A 19,758-nucleotide genomic window follows, 5' to 3' on the forward strand; every position below is an offset into this window, starting at 1 on the left:
GATAGGCAAAACAAATACATGTTTTGTTTAACCTCTTAAACCTGCATCCCATATTTACACCAGGATCAGTATGTCAAAGGACAACATCTGTATATGATTAACTGCTGCTGCACCACCAGCAGAGGGAGCAAGCATCCACATTTTTATGATACCCATAAAACAGTTGCTTTGAAATTTTTTTTTTTAAACAAAGTGTCTCCCTCATCAGATTATAACTATTTAAAGATAGATCAAATGTCAAGTCCAAATGACTTGTTAGTATCAAGTTATCTACAGGTAGGTTGCAAAATCCCCTAAAATACATTTTACACAAGTATTTTTAATATGTAAATTAATAGATGCACATGAAAATATTTAAAACACTTTAAAAGCATATGCTTTATAAACGAGCACACATCTCCTCCTTCCCCTGGCCACAACAGCTTCAAATGAGTTCAAGGCAAGTAATTTTGCACCACTGGAGATGTTCATCTCATCCTACTTGTATAATGTAGAATATAAATTTCATTATTTATTGTGCTTATAGCTGTTCTGCAATAAAAATTTTAACAAGGAGATGTGTCTTGGAATAAAAATGTGCTTTATTGTTTTAATTTAAATAATGGAATAATTCTAGGTTTGGCTAATCTGTCAAGGAATTAAGAGAGTTTGAGAAGATAACAGAAGACCTTCCTACCAACTTGTAATGTGTAGATTGTAAGGGTCCTTTACATATGAACTAATAAGAGAAACGAAGTAATTTAAATTTATAATCTCCAGGACCACAATGCAATAGGATTATACAATGAATTCTTCTTGTGTGAACCTTTAATCAGAATGAAGTTTGCAACCACATACAGTAATTTACAAACTAAGGTAAATACATCTCAATAGATACACGAAATTTCAACTACAGTGTATACAGGAAAACGGTAGATCTCTGTTTTCAGATGCCTTTTGTAATGATAAACGTACAACTGAAAAGCAAAGCATGTAAAATCAGAAATATTACCAATTTGTTTTCTTACATATTCCTTAGTTGTCTAAATAATTAACGTGAAAAGTATTTAATTTTTATTAATATAATATGTATTTACTATATTATGCACAAAAAGGAAAGGTACTTCACTATTTTGCTTTTTTACAAGGCTACTGCACTTTGGCAACCAGCCACAGTAGAATGTAAATTATTTTTTCTCCTCTTTTTCTAAAATAAAGATACATCTTCCAATACCTTTTTTTTTGCATTATGAGAACAGGTTTTATTCAAACAGTTTTCTTTGTGTCCAAAAATATATGGTCTAAAAAACTTCCTCAAACCAAAACTTTAAATATAATTTTAAAATTATTCCAGAGGAAAAAAGTTTTGTTTTGTTTTTTAAATAAAAATCCATCATTAGATGGTTATTTTAACTGACATGCAGGTCTTCTACAGATTAACTATTGTAGCAAGAGAACATTAAATAAAAGCTAGCACAAACTCTGAAAAGTTAAAACGAAAACTACATTTGGTTCATTAATTAAATATAATATATCACTGCACACAAGACTTAGAGTATAACTTCCAGCCATACCCACAAGGGAGCACACTGCAGCCATGTAACAGATCTCTTGTAGGTGCTGAGTGTGACAAGAAACAGCCAAAGCAATAAGGAAGTAGCATTCAACAGACCGGTTCATACAGGTTTGGTCACATCCGTGCAAGCCAATCAGCAGTCTTCTTTCACATATCTATTTGCCTTCCCTGACTAAAGGGGTAAGGAGGCCACGTTTCAAAGAATAATTCTAGAAAAAGGCTACACTTATGAAGGAGTTGCCTGAGCAAAATATCTAAAACGATTGGTATTTTCAATGTACATAATTAAATATCCTAACGTGTCCATTTAAGTATTAATGCTTTGCTTAAGACTCTTCAAATGGTGTTTGAGTACTTCCACAATTCTTAATAATCACATGACCGATTCGCAACAAAGTAAGTATTGCCACAGGTGCCCAACCAAGCAAAAGGTAACTTTTATAAATCAGGCATCTCTTATCTCAAAAAAAGGCATTTGTACAGTGGTGCACAAAATTATTCCTGTATATAAATGGAAAATGTGCAAGGGGTTGAATTCTATAAACTTTTTTAAAAGTTTGCATAGATGGCAATAATAATTATGAAACATCAACACACACAAATATTGTATATATCTATTTAAATTCACTTACGACAATTCCCTTAGCCTTCTCTTTCATATTAAGCTTGAAAATCATATATAGTTCTGTGCCAAACAGACAAACACCACCAAGAATATCTCTCCAATAATACCTGCAGATTTTTCTCCCTACTGAAAGGCAAAGGACCAACATTCAAACGGCCAGTGGCTATATGGTAAAACCAAAAATGTGCCAATGTATTTTTAACAATACATGAAGGACCCCTCCTTCAGCCAATTAGAGAGTTTTCCCTTTCCCTCCCTCAAGTCTTTTGCAGCAGAGATCACTGCTGTGAAGCAACAAAGGCAGGCATTAGCATAGCTGCTATGGATTAGCCTATAATCGTCTGCTCATATGAGCAACTCAAGAGCTGCTCAAAAAGTTAGCCAATCAGCAGCCAGCTTTCTGAATCCTGCCTGGTAACAGGAGACAGACAAAGAGAAGGTTATGGAAAGCAGTGAAACAAGTTGGGATCCAAACAACAGTGCACAATGGTTCTTTTCATAAAGATAGTCAATCTAGAATGGTGTTCACTATAAAATTCCCAACATGTGTATTAGCCATAACCACGTAAAAACACTTGCCAAAGAGCAAGAACTATGTGGAGGAAATAAAGATGGTTTTCTCTATGATCATGTAAATCAACGTCGTTCAGAGTTATCTAGATATGCAAATCTAGTTAGCATTTGGCATAGTCAAAAAAATAAGAAGAGCAATTGATCAGGGCACTTTGTTCTAGGTGCAGAGTCCAAGATTCCAAAGTACAGAATGAGAAAACTGCATGGAACCTGCATTTCTAAAAAAATGGTTCTTAAAAACTCAGTTTTCAAGCTGGAATGAACTGCAGTAACAAGTTAAAATAACCTGGCAATAATTTTAAAATTCACAGAAAACAATTATATCCTTATACACAAAAGAAAAAACAACACTGTTTCCATGTGAATCAATCTGCAAAAGAGGACAGATGCTAAGATGTTCTGCACCAGTGATATGTTTGGATACCGCTAACAGGTATTTTCTTAAGTCTACCTTATCTGATTGCAGTTCAAATCGCAAAGTGCCCAATATACAAACCACCACCTATCTGGAGTCTTTCACAATTATATCTACTTTTAAAATGTAACGAACAGGATTGTCATATAATAGACTGGCAGCCACAAATACAATTTATCTCTGCTACATGTTACAGAAGTTTTTGAGTTCTCCCCTTTAAAGCTAAAATTATGAGAGTGTTAGCTGAACGATATCAATTAAACTTGTACATCAATTTTAGGGTGAGAATTTTTACAGCATTTATATCAGTTTGCTCTATTTTCTAATAAGCATATTAACAGATTAAATATGGGACCATTGTAAACTTACTACACTATTTTTAATAGACTTTTTGCTATTTATCATATTGACATTTCAGTGAAATGGTTAAGTAGTAAACAAGTTCATAAACAAAAGCCTTTCCCCTTTTAGCACAGAGAAGCCTTGTAATTTTTCAAACATACCCAAGAGGGAGCCTGGTGCAGCAATGCTCTTAGTTTACATAATCTCCCCATAGGAAAAATAAATCAGCAGTTGCTTCATTGTTATTGTACTGGGAAAGAATTCAAATACCTTATCTGATTGGCTCAAATCAGCAGTTGCCTGACACCCAATCAGATATCAGCTCCTCAAATCCTGCCCAGCAACAAGGGAAGCACATGAGGTTACTACCAAGAATCCAGACAGGGCGTGAAAACAAATAAGGCTGAACTATTGTACATAGGAATGTCATTTTAACCAATATAAACAGATTCCCAAATAAGTGTTAAACCATCTAAGCAGAAGCCCTTTTTCTGGTCCGAATGAAACAACTGAAGCTTCACAACAGAACTTGATGATGACTGTAGCGAACAGGATATTTACAGTCTCAATAAAGATACTGCATTTTACACCTACAGGTCCTTGTAGGCTAAATTGGAGTATGACATATCCTAAGACTACAAACTTTCACTAATGTAGATATTAGTTTTTAAAAATGGTAAAAAAAAAAAAAAAAAGAAAAGAAAAAAGCTGAGTTTAAATACTGCAGTGGTTAACCCTTTCTCCCTTAGAATATTTCATAATGCACACATTCTTCCCACTATTCCAACAGACAATTCAAGCTCTGCTCCTCTTGTGAGACTAAAACCAAATTGAGACAATGGAGATAATCATTTTTTAATACATGAGATCTTCTCTCAGGCCACAATTCAGCAAAGCACATGTTTATGTCCATTCCTATGCAGGCCATGTCTACATTACCTCATGTTGGCAAAACTTGTCACTCAGAGGTGTGAAAAAACCACCCCCTGAGCAATGTACATTTCGCCAGCATATGCACTCATGTGCACAGCATCTCCTACCAACATAGTTAATGCTGCTAGTTTAGGTGGTTTTATTATGCTGACAGGAGACCTCTCTCCTGTAGGCACAGAGTGACTACACAAGCTATCTTACAATGGCACAGCAGTATCAACACAGTTGTGCCACAGTAAGCTTGCTAGTGTAGACATGGCCTCGGTGCGGCACTTAAGCATGCACTTAAAAGTATGTGCTTAAGTGGTTTGCTGAAGCTGGGCCTTCGCAAACAGAACCTGAGTTCAAAATAATTTTCACCTTTTCAATACCATTTCTATTTGAGGAACAGTTCCTCCACCCCCACCGAAGTAACAGCTCAGATTTTTCCTAATTTTGTGTGTCTTGCGTCTCCTAGATAAGCTAAGTGGCTTAATGAACCTGTAACTATGACATTAATTTTAGAACTCTTCCTACATTACAGGGCAGCTGCTCTGTATAGGTGCATTTACTCAAATTAAATCTTTTGGCTTTACCCAAGCAATTCCACAGAGTTGAACCTAACTTTGTCCACTACTATTTGTCTTGACAGATGCTATAAGAAGTAGAAACAACATTCATTCCCAAAATATATATTTGTTTTTAAAGAGGAGGAGAGTGGTGGGTGCAGAGCATCTCTCCCAATAACTTGGTATTTTCATTAAAAATGCACATTCTAGTAAGCACCACAAAAACAATTCAGGAGCTTAAAAGCAATCAGTTTGTTAACTTGTTAAATCAGATCCTCTCTCTCTCTGTCTCTCACACACACGCTCCTTTGTAATAAAATATAGACAAGAGCCTCAACTTGTTCTTAGAATTACATTACAATGCTTATTTGGATTATAAAAAGTAGCAGTATTTCTTGAAGGGAATTTAGCCATATCAACAAGAGTCGCTAGTCTATTTTTTTTTTTTCTTCCTAGGACTATTATAGGGTTTAATCTTTACAGAGAATGCAAAACCTCAGCTTTCCATGAATTGCAACACCTCAAAGCCTTACGTATAAATATTGCTACTACCACACATTTGTAAAACAGCAGAAGTGAATGTTCTAACACGGTGACATTTACAGCCATCCAAATACGTTTGTTTATAAATACAATTTGAGTTAACACAGTTTTAAGATGAGTTAGTACATTTTAAACACATCTGTGGTGTTGTATATGTCTTATTTGCACTTTTGACATAAACACAGGATTCATTACTACCACCCCCCATTTGGTAACATAATTAAACAATATCAAGCGGAGTTAATTATGCAAAGGAAGTTGTTACATAATGTCACATCCCTTGTAAAACTGAAGACTATAGCTACTTCTGAAATCCCCAAGTGACATGAAATTATACAACATGTACCAAAAAATACCGATTGCACACTTGAACTAATCATTCTTATGCAAAGGGTAAAAAAAGATTACAGCTTCTACACGAAGAAAAAAACTTGAAAATTGTTTTTAAAAAAAATCAATTCCGCTTTTGTTCTGAAGTTTTTCTACACATTACAAGAATATCACCTAAACCACACCTATATTACGGAAGAAATGTACAGTGAATACTTACACAAAACACATGACGACTAAAGCTACAAGAGAACATTAACAGACATATAATTCACTATTCCAAGTTAGGCCTCTTCACCGTAAGTATAAAAGGTTCTGTTAGAGCCAACTCAGTATGCACTTTAATGAAGAAAGTAAGGCATTTACACTTACATTTAGAATAGCTTTCTTCTAAATTAGTCCAGGTACTACGTGCATCTAACTGCAGTGATGCAATTCTGACCTCTTAGCCTTTGCAACTGTGGCATCAGACAGCTCATCTCAGAAGAATCTGATGTCATTAACAGCAGCCCTCTGAGGTCACTTGTCAGACATAATGAAAGAAGAGAGTGAAGAGGAAATGGCAAAAAACTGTAAAATAAGCAGTAGCATTAAGAAATTGTGTTAAACTTACTATGTGTCATACAAACATTAATATTTTTAACTCTTTTCTTTTGGTAACCAAAAATGGCTATTTGAAAATCTACGTAAAAGAGCATTTCAATTTCTCAAAAATGTGAACCTTAACATGCTGTTAATATACTAGGCTTGTTTTTCTCTAGGGAAGATTTGCTTTCTGCAGAGAGATGATGTACACCTGCTGGGGCTTGTTTGGTTTGTTTGCTTTCTTACTTACTACACCTAGTCACCTATGCACTGCCACTACTAAACACACCAAATCCATCAAATATAATTCAAGGAGGCAAGACTTCTTGTACCTTCAAAACTTGTTGACGTTTTATTTCCTGTAATTAAAATTTGGTTAGAATACTGATTACTTTTTTTTTCGGGGGGGAGGGGGGCATTTGTTTACTTTTACATTAAATAATGATAAAATCTTTTGTAAATGTAAAAAACATACCCAAAAAAGAGCCCCCTGCAGCCATGTTGCCACCTTATCAGCTCTCCCAGCAACAGAAACTATACTTGACTAGTCTGATGTCACAGGACTGAGCGGAGATTTGCATAGCCCCTCTGGTTGGCTGCTGAAGATTAGTTTGCATACACCTATCAGTAGCTGGAGACTGAACAACCAGAAGGAGGCATATAAAAATCTGCCTGGCAACAAGCTAAAAATAGAATCAGTACATTGGGCTGAGACCTCGAATGGGTGTGAAAATGGGAGCCGACTTCAAGCCAATCCATGATGCCTCCCTCAATTTGTAAAATTTACATATATGTAAGTACAATATATATGTCCTTCCAAAAAATATTTACACCTGAAACTGCATAGCTATGTAGCAGAGACAGATAAGCAACTTCTCTGCAAATACAAGAAATGGAAGCGTCACACAGTCTTCAAATACTGCACTGAAGGCAAAGGTGTTAAATATTGTATAATACATTTTTCTAAAGTTTGTGCTTTTTTAAGAAAGGAAAAATTAGTTTTAAAAAGCCAAGCTAGGATAGTCATTTTCATTAAGCATTTTATTAAAGCCCCCCATTACACTCAAGCAAACAAAAAAAAATTAGTGACATTTTCATAGTTATAATCTGTCATATACATTTTTATACTTCCTTTCTCATTATTTTCCATAATTAACGGGTGTGAGTATGCAAATGGGTGTGAACACAAACTGTTATGCTAGACCTATTATCTCTGCCAGTTTAATTTGGTGATGTTACAACCAAACATTTGACAATACTATCCACTAAAATGGAAGTGATTGTGACCATCATTCATATTGGACTGTGGCATCCCTCAAATTGAGATTTTACTCCTGCCTTGTAAATCATCTTTCTGCTGAGGAGACCATTAGCCCACAAGATACACAATGAGGAGCAATAGCAGAGATTCCAGACTACAGGACTCTTCTCATAAGGAATTTAGCATGGTGAGCAGCCTGTACATAGAAAAGAAAGCTTCCATTTACACACAAAGTCTCTTGGTAATAAAATAGAATCCAGCATGGGGTGGGGTGGGGTGGGGGGTAAGCATACAGCAATTTTTAAAGTTTTCGCAAATATATTTCTGAAATTACTCTAAGTAGGGCAAAGATCAGTATCCACGAAGTTTTACTAGAGACCTCCTCTCATCCCCCGAGATAATCAACTTCAGCAGTCCAATTTTCACCAACTTCACCGCCAAATTATTGCATATATGTACACACATGTGCACACACTCACACAAACATTGTCCTCTAGGTTGTACAAATTAAGTCAGGATTTTTATTTTATTTATTTATTTTATTTTTGTAACCAGAGATGGCTGCTAGCATGCAGAACATAGACAGAGCAGTTAATAGTTTGGGATCCTTCAACAGAGCAGAATCATGAATACACGACATAAATGAAGTATTCAGTTCCACCAAAAAGGAAGACAAAAGAAATGTGAACATTAGGAAACTTTTAAAGAATAAATGTTGGAAGGAAGAAGCGTCACTTTTTCATGAAACAGGTTTCTATAAGTAGTAGTTTTATCAACCATATCTATAGTCATAAAAATTTACTAGGTCACTTTCTGTTGAAAAATGGTACTCAATTATTTTGTATTTTTATTGGTTGGTGTGGTCCTTTACCCATAAAGCAGCTGTTTGACTAATATTTACAGACTAAATATTTTCAGTAAGTATCAACTGCTGTCAGGTATAGCTAACCAATGTTGTTTTCTTTTTACTACTAATGGCAAAGGGAAGAGAAACACCCAATGCCAGCTCTTCAATTTATTAGTATGAACAATGGCCCTGGATAATGACAGATACCGCATGTTTCTATAATGCTGAACAATCACTTTCTAACAAACATCGATGACAGTAAGAAATCAACAATCTCAAGCACAGAGTTGAGTAAGATGTATTTCAACTAGTAATGTATGATAGTAGATTTAATTCTCTAAGGTCAACAGTCAGCCAGTTATTATTTTATCTTTGCTGCCAGGAAATTGTGTGTCATTCAAGTCAACTCAAAAATATAAAACTATGCACTCAAAGAAAAAGATTCAAGAAATTTTTCAAAGAGCATTTCCACACTGCATTTCAATTTGTCAACTTCAATCATAAGCTTTTACAGCCCAGCCACTTCTTCAGCCTAACTGTGCCACAAAGCAAATTCTACAGTCAGAACAAGTAAAAAGACTGTCAAAGCTTAACAAATGAATCATTACTCAGGCTGACTGAGGAGGAGCTCACAATGGGAAACAGGAAGTGAGTAAATATATCACACCAAAAAATATGGCTCTTTTATGTTGCTTCGGCATTGAAAAGGAGCTATAAACTTAACCAGCTTTCTGAGGGGTTTGACAACACAGTGCTCTCTCTACTCCGCTGTGCTCTGGCAATTCCCCTTTGCCAGAATGCTTCCTTGAGATCAAAAATAGGGTACTGATCGGCAGTACTGTGTACCAGCATCTTTTATGCTGTCTTCTTGTTCCCTAACCTTTCATTTAAAAAAAGTCTTTAGCTCATAGGTTACCAAGATTGCTTCAAACCAACTGTAACTGATCCAGTGACATGCCTACGATTGCAAAACCTGAAACAATAACTAAGAAGTGTGACATGCCTTGTCTATTTCAATGGGTGCTAACTAAAAATGACCAATGATAATACTTCATTGTTACCTAATTTCATTGCTTGCCAGAGTATGTAAGAAAGGAGAGAGAAGAACATATGAAGATTTGTATAATCCACAGTGATAGTTCTTTTGGCACCTTAAGCAAGTAGTTTTGGGAGACTACCACCAATCCCTCTCTCTCCTCCAAACCAAGAAGGAGTCAACCCAAAGAAGCCTGGTAGAGCCCAACAGAGTATCTGATGCTCATCCCCATCAGGGTGCTGCCAAACTCAAGTAGTCCACGAGCCATACACGCCTCAGCAAGGAAAAGCCAAGCTTGAGGTTCCCAGCAGAACTGATGGCGTACAAGTATTATTTTCTAGCTCATTTTTATAAATGCTAATGTTTTGTTTGCATTTTGACCATTGCTGTGCATTGAGCAAACACTTTCAGGAGGCTTTCAGTTCTGAGTAGAAAACTTCCATGCCTATTATTTGTACATGAAGATTTTTTTTTATTTTTTAAAAGTTTAATCACAATAATTATTCAGTTTTTGAGTATGAGAATGACAAAATTACAACCACCCCATTATAAAGAAAATGGTGGCCTTTCTTTGTACAGCCCTACTGCCAAAACTTCATGAGGTTGAAAGCTAAAATGCTGCAAGGGAGCAGCTCTCACTGAGGAGCAGTACCCTGTCTCGTCTACAAGCAAACTGGTTTTAATTTGACAGTTATACACATATGAAATCAAATATCAAGCATTTTCCTATTATTTACATTTTTCATGTAATGAAATGACTACTAGTAATATGGATACGCCTCACATGACATCCAATACTTACATTTCTGCATTTTCTGGACAATTTAAATTATTATTTTTATTCATTTAAAATAAATATTTGACATCACAGCAGGAAAAACTGAAAAAATAGGTACTATCAAAGTCTTCAGGGTCAATGGTTTCTCCTCACCTAGACTGAGAGATCCAAGTTCTGTCTCCAGAGCCATGAGTAAGCTGAAGACCCACTGTAAGGGATGTGGGGACCGCCCTGAGCAGAATTATGGTGTAGGTGCCACATATGATCTACACGAGTCCATCTGAATGAACAGATGAAGCTTTCCAGAGGCCAACAGACTCACATAAAAACAAGGCAGAGGCATATTTGATCTCTTCAACTGGAAACTCTTAAAAACTAAACACATCTCATTGATCAAACATTAGAAGAGAAGAACTGCATAGTGCTGGTTCCAGCTGTGAAATGGTAACACAGTTCTTGTTGCTTGAAAGCACTGAGAGGAGTTGCTGTCAAGAAGCAGATCGCTGATTATCAAATTTAGTAACCTGATTTTGTCTGTTGACTATATCAATCAGATTCTTCAGCGATAGGTGGAAGACCCCAATATGAACAATACTTTCACATGACAGGGCAGGGGGTAGGCAGGTAAATGCTGCCCAAGTCCCATGAGCAATCAACTTACAACAAAAAATCCTCATTTCCTTTGTATCTTTTTGTTCCAATTCACATAGTTGCATATGTTACTCACACTTAAAATTACTGAATCCTATTAAAATTAGTATTTACTACCACAAAAGGTAAATAGTTACTTTATACCACCTTCTTTTAGAGAGATCTTAGTGAAGGGATTCCTGCAATACTGCACCTACATTTTTATCCTCTATAAAGTAGGAAGATTTTTTTGGTTTATATGGATACACATCTATTAAGCTTTTATTAAAATTAATGTATTTAAATTAATGCAAATATATTTGTGTTTTAATTAAAAATAGCTCATTTAAATTTGGGGTTAAGTTTTACTCCATAACACCCACAAACTCTCCCTCTCAAAGCCAGAGACATCCTGATTTTAATTCGAACATAATAACCTTTCTTAAATAAGATTCTCAAAATTTATCTGGACTGCTAATAATAAAACCAGCTTGAGTTCTATTTTAAATACACAAGGAAAAGTGTTGAGGGAGAAGAATGATTTACTATAGCCCATAGCTGTGCTGGATGGTTCCACCTGACATCCAACTACCCCAAACAAAACATGGAGTTTCTGTCAAAATATCCATCACAGAAAGTCAGTATTGCAGCCATTAAAAGGGCAGAGACTACTGAAAAAATCAATGTCTAGTTTGCCAGAGTATCCTAAAGGGAACATAGGTATTGAAGCCTGAAATACCTTAGCCTAGGGCTAATTAAGTCTTGTACAGACATGATTCTCAGAATTCATGTGTCTGTTTGCTCTTGATCAAATATAGTCCATCATAATGAGGACTAACAGTATGTAGTAACCCCTTTAGGAGTTATACTATCTAGAAACAAAACACCTTTACAACTTTAATACAGGCTTACAACTACAGTATATTTTTAAAACTGTTTTTTCAATCCTTATTGCTACATAAACAGATGATTTTATTGACTCTGTTCAGTCCTGAGAGGAAACAAGAGAAGCAGTTATAATTAAATGAAAGAAACCACAAGTGTATTAGCAAAAGGGACTTGGGCCACAAAAAACAAATAGCTTGTATGGTGTATACTCAAGAGCGCAGCATTTCCCTTCAACTGTGGCCCATTTGGAAAGGCTTAAATGCAGTCATGGAGCAATAATTTGCTGTCTTTATTTATTTACACATCTAAGATATATGTCCATGCTAAAAAATTCCTATATACCATGTCAACATTTAATTCCTTGATTCAGAGATTAAATCTACTTCTGAAAATAAATATAATATGTGAGTTAAAGCCCCAAGATGTGAAAACGTAGGTGACAATGAAGAACCAAATTCAAGCCTGGCATATGGAGGAGGCCAGACTAATCCTGTCTGAAGTCCACTAAAAAGGCTTGACAATAACGATGATAACACACAAATTTTCTGAAAAAAAAATGCCCCACAGAAACTGGTAACTAATTTCACATTTGATCACACCGGGGACATCTCTCTCAAACAGCAGGACTGGAGGTCAAAGATCCTTTGGGTGCAGTACTCCAAACCTCTATATTACTGTAGTAGCATAAATTAGATTACCTTCACTTTTTCCTGGTGACCAGAGCCACAATTTTAGCCATAAAGCAAGAACTTATACAGACTTTGAACAGCTCTACTAAAATTTTGTCAGGTTTCTTTAAATTAAATCATGTGAAGACCAAAGTCTCAGCATCATCCCTTTTGATCTCACCAATTCCATCTGCTCTTTGATATCACTGACACACAGAACCTGGTACATAGGGCACCAAATTCTATATCAGATATAACTAGGCATTCGCACAGCAAATTAGAAGGTGGCACTGATGGGAGCTCTGAAGGCAAAGAAACATTTTGGTTTATACAAAATGCCAGTGAAATTTTTTTACCCAGGTCAATCTTAGATTCAAATCTTTTTTTCTGACCATTTGTATCTGAAGAGACAGCTTTCTTTGAGCGTAAAGAGTAAAAGTGTTAAGCCTGGAAGATTAAAAACATTCATGGTTGCGGGAGAGGAAGGGGATCATCTCTTTGGAATTCTATGCACTTTCTCTGTGTAACTGTGTCCTTCCTGCAGTTACATTTTCTTTATCTACCGTAGCTACTTATCTGCCCCCCCCCCCCCCGACCTCCTCATTACTGTAATTATCTGAGCACCTCACAACCTTGAATGCATTTATCCCTGCCACACCCCTGTGAAGTAGTTAAGTACTATCAGCCCTATCTTAGAGATCGAGAACTGAGGCACAGAGAGACTAAGATCACACAGGAAGTCTTGGACAAAGCAGGGAACTGAACCTGCATCTTTCAAGGACCATCCTTCCTCTTATTTAATTAATGCCTCATTTTAACAGCAAATGCCTGCAAGGTTAGACTTCCTCCAATATGATTCACACAGTTCTAGAATGTTCTACAGGCAGTCCCTGGTATACATTGGGGTTGTGCTCTTGAAAAGGGCAAAGGATAACGAAATGATGGATACTGGGAAAGGATACCTTCCACCCCCACTCTGCCTCCTCCTGCCCCCCCTTTCTTCCCACCCAGTTCCGCCCCCTCCTCTGAGTATACTTCATCCCTGTTCCTTCCTCCCCCTTCCCCCCCTCCCCCCGAGCCTCCTGCACGCCACGGAACAGTTGATCGTGGTGAGCAGGAGGCGCTGGGGGTGGTGTGAGGAAGGGCACTGGTAGCCAACGACAGATATGCGGAAAGACACAGATCGGAACATGTTTCCCTATTGATGAGCAACGGATAAGCAAAACAACAGATAAGAGGGAGACATATCCTGGGGACCCCCTGTATAACTAATCTGTATTACATTAGGTGACTTTCAAGTAAAGGAAACTAGCCATAATCTACAGCAAGAAACAAATTAAAGAATGAAATGCATGTCTATTTGCTACTGCCTATAATTAAAGGTAAGAGCCTACTGTCAATTGCCGACTATTTTGGTTCATTTTTCCAATTATAATGAAACAAAAGCATTTCATACAGTTACTTAAAAATATACAGAAAGTATAGTCAATCTGAAGAGTTGCCTTTTTCAACAGTCATCATATGAAGTTTGTGGATTTGTTCACACTTGCAAGGTCACAGCTGCATATGATATAAGCAAAAGGCTCGCAGCAAAAAAAAAAAAAAAAAAAAGTCTGCCCAGAGTGGTTGATCTTGGAGAATTAGGATGATCTTTCACATACACTGTGTTAACTCACAGAGATGGTGTCCAAACACTCAGTCTACCAGCATTATCTTGATTTTGAAAGACAGTGCTAATATCCCTTCCTGTTTTAAAGAAACCAAGGTTTTGTTCTAGTTTTACAAAAACAGCTTGGTGACCGGATACTTTCTCCCTGTCCACCCAAAGTTGTAAGGCACAAATGTGTTAGCCTCACAATGCCCAATGGTTCTCATAGTGCTGCCCATTACATATATAAAAAGACACACCTCCCCCTCCAAAAAATTTTTTTTAACATCTCATGATTTTCAAAGGTTCGGGTTGGCCATACCACATGAAAACAACAACACAGCACATGGGCTCAGCTCAGAAACATCTAGGCCAGACAGCAGGAGCAGTGGGTGACTGTAGAAGCTAGTACAGTAGCCACACTACCACCAGGAGTGAGTGGGAGGAGAGAGGGATGACAGAAAGCTAGAAGGGGGGGTGGAGGGACTAATTGGCCTGTTTCTCACCCTTGCACACCCACGTATTCCTGAGCTGCCTTCCAAAGTGACAAGTGTCCTAGCTTTGCATTCTAAAAATGGACATCGTATTCACAGAAAATTAAAGACGACTGAATTATACTGCATTTATTAATCAAGACAACAACAAAAGGTTAAATACACAAACAGTGAAGAATCCACGCTGTTCTAACTCCATGAAATAGGAGAATTCATCTTTGAGACCCAGCTGGACTTATCTCCCCCCCGCAGCAACTCCAGACCCAGAACTATGCAGGGGAGAGGCCCCGTTCAGGCACACCAGGGCCCATGCAGCCCAATCCCTCCTGCCTGCCACATGAGTTCAGGGAAGAAAAACTGCTGGGAAGGGACAGCCAGAACTCAGCCAGCAGAGATAAGCAACTACAGAAGGGACCTTCAGACAGTGATGACATCAATACGTGATTTTTCCATGAGCCAGGGACCCCTTGATGCCAACTGGCAGAGGGAACAGGGTTTTATGGGAATCTCTTGGGCTTATATGTGAGGTTTCTAGAGAGAGCCAGTAGCCCACTTGTCACCCTAATCATTGCAAAATGTATGTAAAGATAACATGTTAGAAGTTATGTAACTACATTGAAAATTATGTTCTTAAGGTCTTGGTAATACAGGTGACCAGGGGATGACATGACTCCGACAGGTTCCTTTCAGGTAGGAGGTAACAGACGCTTATCTCTCTGTCTGGTCATATGTGTATTGTCCGCTTCACAATGGAGGTCCTTTTGCATACCGAACCTGATGCTAATCAAGAGATTGTTTTTTCCTATGGCTTTCCTCGCTTGTTGATTTCACCAACAGCAGCGGGTGTCCTGTTTATGAATAAGAACAAATAATTGTTCTGATATATCTAGGAGTTCCAAGAGACACCCTGGATCCTTCACCACGGAGACAAGCTGACAGCATTTGTTTGTCATATGAAAAGAGGGTAACAGTCTGCCTGGCTGTAAAGCACTGGTGTGCAACACTATTGGACATGAGAGTATCTTGTTAATTAAGTTTAGACTCTAAAATGAGTGTTATGATTTTATTTTATATGTAACCATTTGTTTCATAATTCCATTGCTATTACTTTGAATCTCTATGCTTTGTTAAATAAACCTATTCTTGATTTCACTATAAACATTTCTAAGTGACATGTGAAGCGGAGCAGTGATCAGAGGTGGAACTGGTAAGCTGGGATGTACAGTTTCTTTGGAATCAGTGGATTTGTGAATAGCGTGTGTCCAGTGAACGAGGGGCTGGACACTCCAGAGAGACGCTCAGAGCGGTTGCAGTTTGCCTTTCACTAACCTGGAGAGACAGCGAGGCCTAAGCAGAACTAAAGGGGAGTAGTTGTGTTGCAGGTGGCCGGTGGAGTTGGGGAGCTGAGACCCAGCAGACACAAACAAGGTTTCCTCATCCTAAGGGCAGGTGCTTTATGAGGTGCCTCAATTCTGGGTACCCACAGGAAAGCGTCACATCCTCCAGTTTTTACTCTGGACAATTTTTCCTGTATGTCTTTTGACTGTTTCCTCCAACTCCCTACCCTCAGTCTCTTCACTTAAGTCTCACTTCAACTACCCTCCATGCTACCCTTTCCTCTATCTTCTTAATTCCCACCCTTCAATGTCCCCTTCCTCTTCTTACTCTACTTCCTTCTCAACAAAACCCCCACCCAATTTTTTTTTAAAAAAAGAAACCAGCAAAAAATTATGAGACTAACATGACATTTGCAGGCTATCACATTGTTCACTCTTCTTGAATGTTATATTCCCTCCCTCAGAGGTCTGTTTTTACTATTTAAGGTTGTAAACTCTTCACTGCAGGGACATTCTCCTTGTTTGAAAAAATGCCTAGCATAACGGGATCCTGATCTCAGCTGGGGTCCCTAGATGCTACCTTAATAAATAAATAAATAAATAAATAATAATGGCTTCATGCTCTTCTACAGGAAAACAGAAGCTGCTGAAGAAAAATTAATAAACAACGTTTAGTTTTGACTACCTCTGTTTCACATTTTTGTTTCTGCTGTAAAATTGTCAAGCAGGACATCTGATATAAGAAAACAATGCAACCTTCTGGAGAAAGATGTCAAGAATATATAGTCAGTTTATTCAACAACAAGACTTAACACTTTTACATTTCCCAAGCAGTGAAACCTGTTGCAAGATACATAGCAACTGCCAAAGGACATGCAAAAGTCACTGAACACCCAACGTTCAAACATATGGATACACTGATTCATTTATTGTGCAACACACATTTGTTGACTATGAGCTGTCACCCTTCACCCTGAAGGTGATCATATTTCAGTGGTGCTGTATGCATATCAAGTAATACAGAACTGATGTCTTTTGTGTCCGTTACATTTTCTAAAAGTGAAGCTGCTGAATATTCAGACTTGTTTAATTTCCATAGTGGAACAATATCTTCTAGGGGATGGGGACAGCACTGCCTGTTCCCGAGGAATAAGACAGTGGTTGTGGAAAGTCTGAAGTAAAACTGACAGTAAGTAAAGTGCCATGACACTGGCAGCACAAGTATGAGCAGTGGCTCGAAAACAAGGTGACGAAGTGAGTACAGCTGCTATTGCCCACTGCCATTGCAGGACAACGCAAAATGAGTATTAAAGTAGCTATGGGGAAGAAGTCCGGAACTTTTTTTTTTTTTAATATATAAAGTTAATTAAAATAAACTCCCAGGAAATATTTCCAGTTCCACTGTAGTTTACGAAGCACTTTGGGACCCCTCAGGACGATACATGAGCATAACATGGTATTAGCTCTGAGAGAGGTTTAAAAATAACCATTAAAGAGGGACTTAGATCTAAAAAGCACAAAAAAAAAGTGCTCTCAGAGAGGGAACAACGATATAAGGTGAGTGAGAAAGCAGTTTTCAAGATAACTGATTTTTCTGCTAGACTTCTCTTGCCAACAAGCTAATCCACTGTTTAATTTGTTCATTGTTCTTTTTATAAAGAAACAGGGAAAACATGTATGTCTGAAATTGCAAAAGAAAACTGAGGAGGTTTCTCTCTCTAAAGATGAACTAGCTTCCCATCTTTTAGACTCAAAAATGGCTATAGTTGGACTTCAAACTAGATTTAATTATCTGCATTTCTAAGTGGTTGTGAACAAGATTCTCCTCTATGAAGTCTGGATAAGACATCTGTTTGCAGGAGGGGAGCAGAGTGGAATCAACAGACAAATTAACTTCAGTTCTTTAAAAAAAAAAAGAGTGCTGCTCAATGAATACACACAAAGAGAGAGAGAGAGAGCGCGTGCAAATTTGAAGTTCCAAAACCTAGGTCAACACTTGCGAGCCATAATAACGTGGTCTTCCATGAGGATTTTAGATCCAAATTTGCCTCTCCCATGCAAACCCGAAGTTTCACTATTTTATTTTAAATTATAGACATGAAATGCCAAATCATAAAGTGAGGCTACAGACAATATGACATCAACCATACCAAATCATTTAAAGTAAACTGATCTAACAAAGCTTTACAGCATCTTTCATCTTCAAAGCAATCCACAAACATTAGCAAATTGAGCCTCAAAACTCTTTAAGTGAATTATAACATTTTAGAGATGGGGCGCATGCACGCACACATGCAGAGTTAAGGTCACACATTCAAAAGCTGTCTCTTTGGGGGTTCAGTAAGAAGCCTATAGGGCCAGATTTTCAGAAGTACTAAGCTTCAACTGGAGCCCTGGGTGTGCCTCATTTCTAAAATATCAGGTCCTTAGATAGTTAAATAACCAATAACCAGGTGACCAATAACTAAAGCATCCAAAATGAGAGATTGCTTTGAAAGTTAATCTGTAAATTACTTGGCCAAAGCCAAAGGGGGACTATGTCAGAGCCAGGATTAGAATTCAAGCATTTGACTCCCAGTTCTCTGTTCAAACCAAGAAATCATACCTTTCCCTTTTTGTTAATGTCTCACATTTGGACAATGGGAAGTTGAAATGTACCATATGTACAGATATAGTATTTAACAAAAGAGAGGCACCCACACTACCCTAATTTAGTTATGAAGCTACAAAGTCACTTTCTCCCGCAAATTAAAGACATTTTGAAAGCCTATGTTATTAACTACAGATTTTAGATGCACAGTAGACAGAATGTTTTACTATGTCACGGACAGACTGGCAGTAATGAAAAACAAAAGCATATTTTGGCACCCATATGCTTTTTTTCCTCAGCACTACATTTCCACAATTAATAGTTTAGACAATAATGATTTTAAATAAATGAGTTTTCATTATTAGTTTCCTCTGATGTTATGCTACTAGGCTTAATACGTTCCTCCCACCATTGGGTATTTGGCTTTCAGAAGTCTCAAAGCTTGAGCAGCCTGCTAGAAATTTAAACTATCAAAACCTGTGATGTGTATTTTTAAATTGGGGTTAATCAAGTGGGGTGAATTCAGAAGAAAGAAAGCTGGGGGAGAAGGATATGACAATCAGACCTTAAGTAGTCGTCTCTGAAATATCGCACAAATTTAAATTAGACATAGTTTTAAACAACCTAAAAAAACCAAAACACAACTCTTGATTATTATGCCCCTATCTATCATCAGACAGGTATTTTGAAGACTCAACACTGCCTGAATTGAAACTTATTCAAATTTGGTTGGGGGGTGGGGTGGAGAAGAGGAGATGGCAGAGAGAGAGAGAGAGACACAGAGCGCACACGCACGCAAGAGAGCGTGCGCCTTTCCCTGTTAGCTGCACTGCTGCTAACGCTAGCTATAATCATCTGTGGCCAAGAGACAGCACACACAGTTGCTAAGCAACTCTTCTTGGGCCATCTCAATACCAGCTTTCTGCCACTTGGGAATACTTAAATGAACCTCGCACTTGCACATAAAAAAAACCCAGAGGCAATGCATTACTAAATGCAATACCAACTGCAAATGAACTCTTCACAACTGTTTCACAAAGTCTGATCAAGCAGGCCATAGACCCGTCAAGAGAAAATTTAAAAATAAACAAGCAATCAGCTTATACCATTCATTCATTTCAAAATCAAATTC

General features: G+C 37.5%; 1 protein-coding gene across 10 annotated transcripts in view; it reads right to left on the reverse strand.

Annotated features, from left to right (window-relative positions):
- The window catches only part of ATF7IP (activating transcription factor 7 interacting protein), a 168,162-nt gene that overhangs the window by 109,339 nt on the left and 39,065 nt on the right, over positions 1-19,758 (reverse strand). For 6 of the 10 annotated variants that reach the window (XM_073327313.2, XM_073327311.2, XM_073327315.2 and 3 more), the window contains exon 2: positions 6,237-6,386. The exons of the other annotated variants lie outside the window; for them this stretch is intronic. In XM_073327313.2, coding sequence (XP_073183414.2) covers positions 6,237-6,238 — 2 coding nt within the window. In that variant the 5' untranslated portion in view covers positions 6,239-6,386. The remainder of the gene's footprint in view (positions 1-6,236; positions 6,387-19,758) is intronic. 10 annotated transcript variants of the gene reach the window in all.

Source organism: Lepidochelys kempii, chromosome 1, assembly GCF_965140285.1.
Source record: "Lepidochelys kempii isolate rLepKem1 chromosome 1, rLepKem1.hap1, whole genome shotgun sequence".
In the NCBI taxonomy this organism is placed as follows: domain Eukaryota; kingdom Metazoa; phylum Chordata; order Testudines; family Cheloniidae; genus Lepidochelys; species Lepidochelys kempii.